At 39.6% G+C, this 6,897-nt stretch overlaps 1 protein-coding gene across 1 annotated transcript in view; it reads left to right on the top strand.

Annotated features, from left to right (window-relative positions):
• LOC107100552 (NXPE family member 3-like) overlaps window positions 1-4,335 on the top strand; it is a 7,044-nt gene extending 2,709 nt beyond the window's left edge. Inside the window, exons 3-6 of the mRNA XM_015399077.1 lie at window positions 2,314-2,609; window positions 3,116-3,186; window positions 3,486-3,683; window positions 3,761-4,335. Coding sequence (XP_015254563.1) covers window positions 2,314-2,609; window positions 3,116-3,186; window positions 3,486-3,683; window positions 3,761-4,335 — 1,140 coding nt within the window. The remainder of the gene's footprint in view (window positions 1-2,313; window positions 2,610-3,115; window positions 3,187-3,485; window positions 3,684-3,760) is intronic.
• Window positions 4,336-6,897: the final 2,562 nt, after the last annotated feature.

The following is a 6,897-nucleotide window of genomic DNA, read 5'->3' on the forward strand; positions in this document are numbered from 1 at the left end:
AGTCTGTGATGTTCAAAGTTTAAGACTAATACATTTTAAAGTGTCCTTTGCAGTAGAACAAATGAAATTTAAATAAACCCTAAAACACGATTGTTAACTGCAGTCAAAACAGCAAAGTTTCATTCAGTTTATGAAGAAAAATTAATAATGAATCAGAAATGCATTAACCTATGATGAGGAGTGAAGGTCTTCGGCTTGGTCTGGTTTCTGCAGGCCCCTATTCGGTCCAGTCCGTTCGTCAACAGCAACTCCAAGAGATTTGGATCAATCCGATGCAACAATAACTGCCGATTTGCAAGGGGGTTGGTTTTATAACTCATGGTAGCAGGGACGTCTCCCTTTTAGGACCCCCATTGTTCAGCAGTTAGCAGAGCTTGATTAGCTCTGCTCTGTCTCAGGATTTAGGATTCACCTCGGTTGGAGGGGTGTATCTTCAGAATGGCAGAATGGATTGCAACAATGTGAAATAAGTAACATGTGCTGATAGTTAGTTAGTGAGAATAGTAATTTGCTTTAAAGCTGTTTCTACTCACCACAAATCAGAACAAGACAGATATCTATATGTTGTTAGCATTTGAGTAGACAAAGGACCTTATCCATCGCTCCTCCATCAATATAGACCAGTTTTCCTGACATTCCACATCAAATAGGTCAACCACTTCAGCAAGCAAACACCTTTCTAATCCTTTTGCGCTTTCTGCCATTCAAATACAACAATCACACTGTAGCTTCAACAAAACTATTGTTTTTTATTAATCATATTATTTGATTTGTGCGATACATTATACATCATCCATATCGATTTACTGTCAGATACTTTGGAATATCCTAATCAAAGCTTCAGTGATTTCCTGAAAAATAGATTACACATTGTGTGGTTATGACTCTGGACATAAGCACCATGAGGGACTAAAATCTTATTGCTTATACAGACAATTTATGCAAGGCATTTTAAGAATCTGTCTTATTGCAAGACAGAGTCCTGTCACTTAAAGAAATACTGAGTAATTTCAACATTTGTTTGTTATATTAGAGGTAGGGATAGCAAGTTTAAAGGCCTGTGAACCAATTTAACACAACTGGCCAAAACTCGGCACCATGCTTGATACATTTGATACACTTTATAATGGCGACATCTGCTGGATAACTATCAGAACTACAATTGAGCGGGTATCATAATGCTTGCTTTATTTGTGTGCGTCTCTCTCTCTCTCTCTCTCTCTCTCTCTCCCTCTCGCTAGTTGGTTAGAGCACTGAGCTTGTGCCCTGTAAACGTTGGGGACTGTAAGCAAGACCCTTAACCCAACCCTTTTACCCATGTGCCACACAATTGCAGCCCACTGCTCCCAAAGGGGATGGGTGTCAAGGGGTTAATATCACCACTTTTACATTTTTAATAAAATATACCACCAATAAGATTGAAATATGAAATTTACAAGCATAGGTATAATAGAGACAAACTTTGGTGTGAGGGTGAATACAGAGATCAATTAAGCAAGAAGCCCAAATGAGATAACCTCAATCCTCTCTAACCACAGCTCCGCCATATTTACATCATCAGCAGCCATTCAGATTCGATATGCATCTAATAACCAGATAAAATAGCGCATAAAGCATGAAAATAAAGTATATCACGCTCACCAGAGATGCTTATAAACAAACCTGTCTTTGTGCAAGAAGTCTTAGTATCTCCATTTCGTATCAGTAATTGAGGCCAGAGAAACCTTTAAGAAAAGCAAATATAAAATGCAGATTATCTCTAGTTTAACTTGGCTGTAAACATTTTGCTCTAACTGACCAATCAGAGGACAATAAATGCTGATGTAGGGCACGGCCCTCTAGCTGCCCCCCATAGGGCAAATCTGAAATCAGATTGGTTGAAGAAAATACTCCTCAATAATATTGTTAAGGTATTATCAGCCAGCACTGCTGAATCAGAAGGCCCTGGGCTTTCAGTATCCTTTGATTGACATGGCAATGCACTAAGGCTGAAATCTGATTGGACAAACTATATAGAGACAACATAAATGTAATGGAATCAGCGCAGCCAAGAGAAATTAAGAGAATGGAATGTTTAGAATAAATAAGCACAGCTGGTAAGAAGAAAATTAAAGTTTAGCTTATGTATTTAGGTTAGTTTTTCTGATTGATTTAAGATTAGCAAAAAAAAGGCTTTGAAGGCCCTCACAATACTGTATTATACATTAGATCAATATAAAACAAAAAAGTATAATTTTATTTTGACAGATATTGATACTACAACTTATCTTACGGTTTTCTGTGAAAAAAAAAAAATCTTGCTCTTCTCTAAAGGTGATCCTGGTTCACCCAAGTGAGGCTATCACAGTGCTGGAAAGAGTGACCCAAGAGCAGCCAGACAGAGTTTATTTTAAAAGCATCTTTCGCTCAGGCTCCGTCACCCAAACCACGACATGCAATGTATGCCTCAAGGCAGCTCAGCAGAATCTGTGCAACTATACAGACGTCCGCACTGGTGAGCCCTGGTTCTGCTACAAGCCAAAAAAACTGGGCTGTGACACCAGGATCACCCATGCTGAAGGAGGTTTCAAACAACCTCTAAAGCCCGGGGAGGGGAACCTCTTTAAACGGTAAGTGTTACGCCATTTTTATTAATTTCATTTACACTATCCATCCTAGTATTAATTGGTGCTAAATAAATTCTTGGGGTTGGTTGCTTACAGTTAGTCACAAGCATCCCATCCATTGTATAAGCTGAACCTTTAAAACATAGAGGGGCATGTATTCTGTAGAATAAAACAAGTTGACTTGTGGAGCCAATCAAAGAGACAAACTTTGATACACCTAGAGTACTTAGTGAGGCCACAGGGAATCGATGCAGGGTCCCTCAATGCCCCCAGAAATATATATATATATATATTAGGGCTGGAACAACAAATCGATAAAATCGATAAAAATCGACTTTTAAAAGCGTTGGCAACGAATTTCATCATCGATTAGTTGTGTCGCGCGATTAATGCGTCATTTCTGCCATTTTTAGATTCTAAAAACACCTCTGCTAAGGAGGGAATTACTGTAAATGATTTATAAAGTTTGCTTTTTCATGAATATTTTCATTTTCTGTCCTTTGCTGCAGTGGTGTCAACATGAAAGTCTCCATTCGGGCCTCAGAAATTTCTAATATCGATATTTTGCCAAAAGTAAAAGGTATAACATTTTAGCATGGTAACCATGTTCTCAGGACATTATATATCATATTATATAAATTTAATGAATCTGAATTGTTTGACACTAACAAGCCAAAAAGCATTAGGTCATAATCAGCTAATTTTTGGACACTTTTGCATAAATACATGTGTAAAACCTGAAATACTTCAAACATACAAAAAAAAAAACTTCTATATTTTATTTATTTGACTGAAACTAAAAAGAAAAGCAAGAATATATATGATTTTAGCAATTATGTTCCCATACTTATTTTTAACTGTCCTTCTTATCTTTTCAAGGGGATGCCAGTCCAAGTCTGAATATTAGACCTGCTGGTTATTATTACCAGGGTGTGTGGCGGGTAATACACGGCACTCCGGCTAAACAGTTTAACACATCCACAGCAATCAGCCAGTGTCTCAAAGACAAGGTGATCCACCTGTACGGGGACTCCACCATCAGGCAGTGGTTTGAATACTTAATTGAATCAGTACCAGGTAGATGGTAGGCAAATATATTTACCCACAGGATAATAATTGGTTTCTGCCTAATTTTTTTGTTGTTTTCTCTTCAGGACTAAAAAAGTTTGACTTGAAAACCCTAAAGCAGAGTGGACCATTCCTTGCTTTGGATTATGCCAACAACATCTTATTGACATTCCATTGCCACGGTCCGCCAATCCGCTTTGGCACTATGGCTGCCAGTCAGACACGTTATGTTGCCAATGAACTGGACAGTGTGATTGGAGGCACAGGCACCGCTGTGGTCATTGGCATCTGGTCTCACTTAAGCACTTTTCCCGTTGAGGTCTATATTCGACGTCTACTAAATGTACGGAGGGCGGTGGAGCGGCTGTTGATCAGAGCTCCAGGTACACTTGTCATCATCAGGACTGCTAATCCCAAAGCATTAGACCTTTTCAAGACACTGACCAATAGTGACTGGTATTCCTTACAGCGTGATAAAATCCTAAGAGCAATATTCAAAGGGGTGAAAGTCCAACTGGTGGATGCCTGGGAGATGACTGTTGCACATTACCTGCCACACAACCTCCATCCAGAACCCCCCATTATCAAAAATATGATCAATATCATTTTGACCCACTTGTGCCCCCCTGGTGAAAGTTTTAATGAAGCAACCAAGCCGTAGAAAGGGATTTAAAGAAAGACAGATTAGGACTTTGTAAACTACAAGGGAATGAGTCCACCACTTACACTTACACTTACACTTGCAAAAAAACATCTAAAAATAAGTAGAAACTTCCTAAAATAAATGTATACAACCTTAATTTGAGTAGGTATATATGGTGATCTGCTAATGGAATGAGTATATTTACAAAATAAGATAAAATAAGATAATTATATATTATAGACTTGAAATAAGACAATGCAGTTGTTTTTTTCTTATTTCAAAAGTAAATTGCCTTATTCGGTTGGTAAAGAGTCTAACCTTACTTTTGAATTGTTGACTTACTTAGATTAACATTTTTTGCAGTGTAGCTTGATCTTTACCCGAACAGAAATGTGAACCTGAAGTCAAGGAGTTGGTCTTTAATATCTGTAGTAGGAAGCGCCGTACAGTATGATGTGACATGTACAGTATGATAAGGTTACACAATAGAATATTAGCAGGAAAACTATTCCTATTGCCTAACCTGAAAAGTTTAGTTACATATGCATGAATGATACATCAATGGTGCTGAAAATAAATTTTTCTTTAAAGAAATGTATCTGGTTTTGAAATATAGGTTGTCAAAGTCAGATAGGTTGAGTGGCTTGGCCAGGAATAAGGTGTTACCTCTAGCTAAATAAACTAAAACCCTTTTGTGATTTTTTTGTCTTCTCAGGAATTACCCTTACAGTGCATATGGATAAATGTAAATAAAGTTTATTCCTTAAAATAACAGTGTCATGAACCGAGGACAGATGGACCCAGTATTCAAGGGGAGACAGTCAGTAGGAAAGTTCAAAAGGTTTATTAAATAAAGCAAAAACTAAAGTGGAGCTGTGGCTCGTGGACACTGCAGGATGGGGAGTGGGGCACCACCCAATCACATACACTCTGGTTTAACAGTCCAGTCCAAGAATGTCCCCAAGTGCTGCAGTCTCAGAGGACATGCTGGAGGCCGATCCTGGTCAGGGATCCAGAACAGACAGGAACTGGATCCACATCAGGCAGGAACAGAACAGGTGGCAGGATCCAGACTTCCAGCCATCCACAAGCTCCCAGGATGGTTCAGAGTCTGACAGGGTCCAAAAGCATGACCAGGTGGTCACGCACAGGAGCAGACAGGATCAGGTGCAGATGAGCAGGCTCAGTGGAAGAGGGTAACCGAGACAGGATGTGGAACCAGAACTTGATGCAGGACTTTAAACTGGTCTCCTCCCTGGAGCAAGGCTTACTAAGATAAAAACTGAACATCCACACATATAGAGCCAAAAACCCAGAGGACTCAGCGGGGAGGAAAAGTGGACGATCAGGAGAGGAGACAAACACAAAACCCTCTTTCCACTGGCCGCCAGGATCCAGGACATGAACCATGAAATAAAACTGAACAGACAGACTCACAGAAAACAAATAATAATCTGGGCCCGAATGCTCACGCTGAACAGAATTTAATCCAGAAGAAACAGGTGAGAGGAATAAATTATAATTGAGGCAGGGAGGGAAAACGACAGGTGAAAGGAATTACTAACTAGGAGGAGCAAACAGGCCAGATCATGACAAACAGTGATAAATGTCTGTTGAAAACCTTGATGCACTTTTGGTAATTTATTACACTTAGGGACAAACACTGCTGAATTACATGCAAATATGAATAAAAAGTTTAGTTTTTATTCGTAAATTGTGATTTGCCTACGACGGTCGGGAGAAAATCAAACATGTTTGATATTCTCCCGACCTCACGATTCCTGATCAGGAGGTGATCTTGAGAGGCTGATTGCCCCTCATTACCCCCTGTACACTACAACAACTAACGACGCACGATCAGACTGAAAGTCGGCCCGATCGAAAAATACTTGCACGACTGGAAAATCGCCCCGAAAATCGTACAGTGTATGCCGGGCTTAATGTGTTTGACTGAAACTTGGCTGCAGGATCACATGTAACTCGAGTGTCTCCATACCAGGCCTTCTGACCATACATGCAGACAGAGAGGACTGGGAAATTCAAAGGATGTGGGTTAGCAGTGTTTCTGATGGTGTCATCTGGGACACGTTATTGTGAACATTTTTCACTGTAGCCAAAATATTGAACTGTTGGCAGTTGGTTTTTCAGGCATATTATTTGCACAGAGAGTTCAGCAGTGTTCTTTTAGGAACCGTTTATATACCACCTTATGCGGTTGCCAACACTGCATGTGATGTAATCTGTTCCGACAACCTGCAATCAGACAAGCTGCATTAAAAACACTCTAAGAAGATGGTCAAAGGAAACTGAAGAAGCCCTGCAAGGTTCTTTTGAGGTTATAGACTGGGAAGCGCTGTGTCAGCCACATGGAGAGGACATCAATGCAATGACTGAGTGTTTGAATGATTACATAAACTTATGTGTAGATAACACTATCCACACCAGAAGAGTGAAATGCTTTCCAAATAATAAACCATGGATAATAAGTGATGTGGAGCAATTGCTTTACCAGAAAAAGCAAGCCTTTAAAAGAGGAGACAGGGGACTAATGAGCAGTATACAGAAGCAACTTGTGATCAA

Source organism: Cyprinodon variegatus, unplaced genomic scaffold (genome assembly GCF_000732505.1).
Source record: "Cyprinodon variegatus isolate N-32 unplaced genomic scaffold, C_variegatus-1.0 Scaffold986, whole genome shotgun sequence".
In the NCBI taxonomy this organism is placed as follows: domain Eukaryota; kingdom Metazoa; phylum Chordata; class Actinopteri; order Cyprinodontiformes; family Cyprinodontidae; genus Cyprinodon; species Cyprinodon variegatus.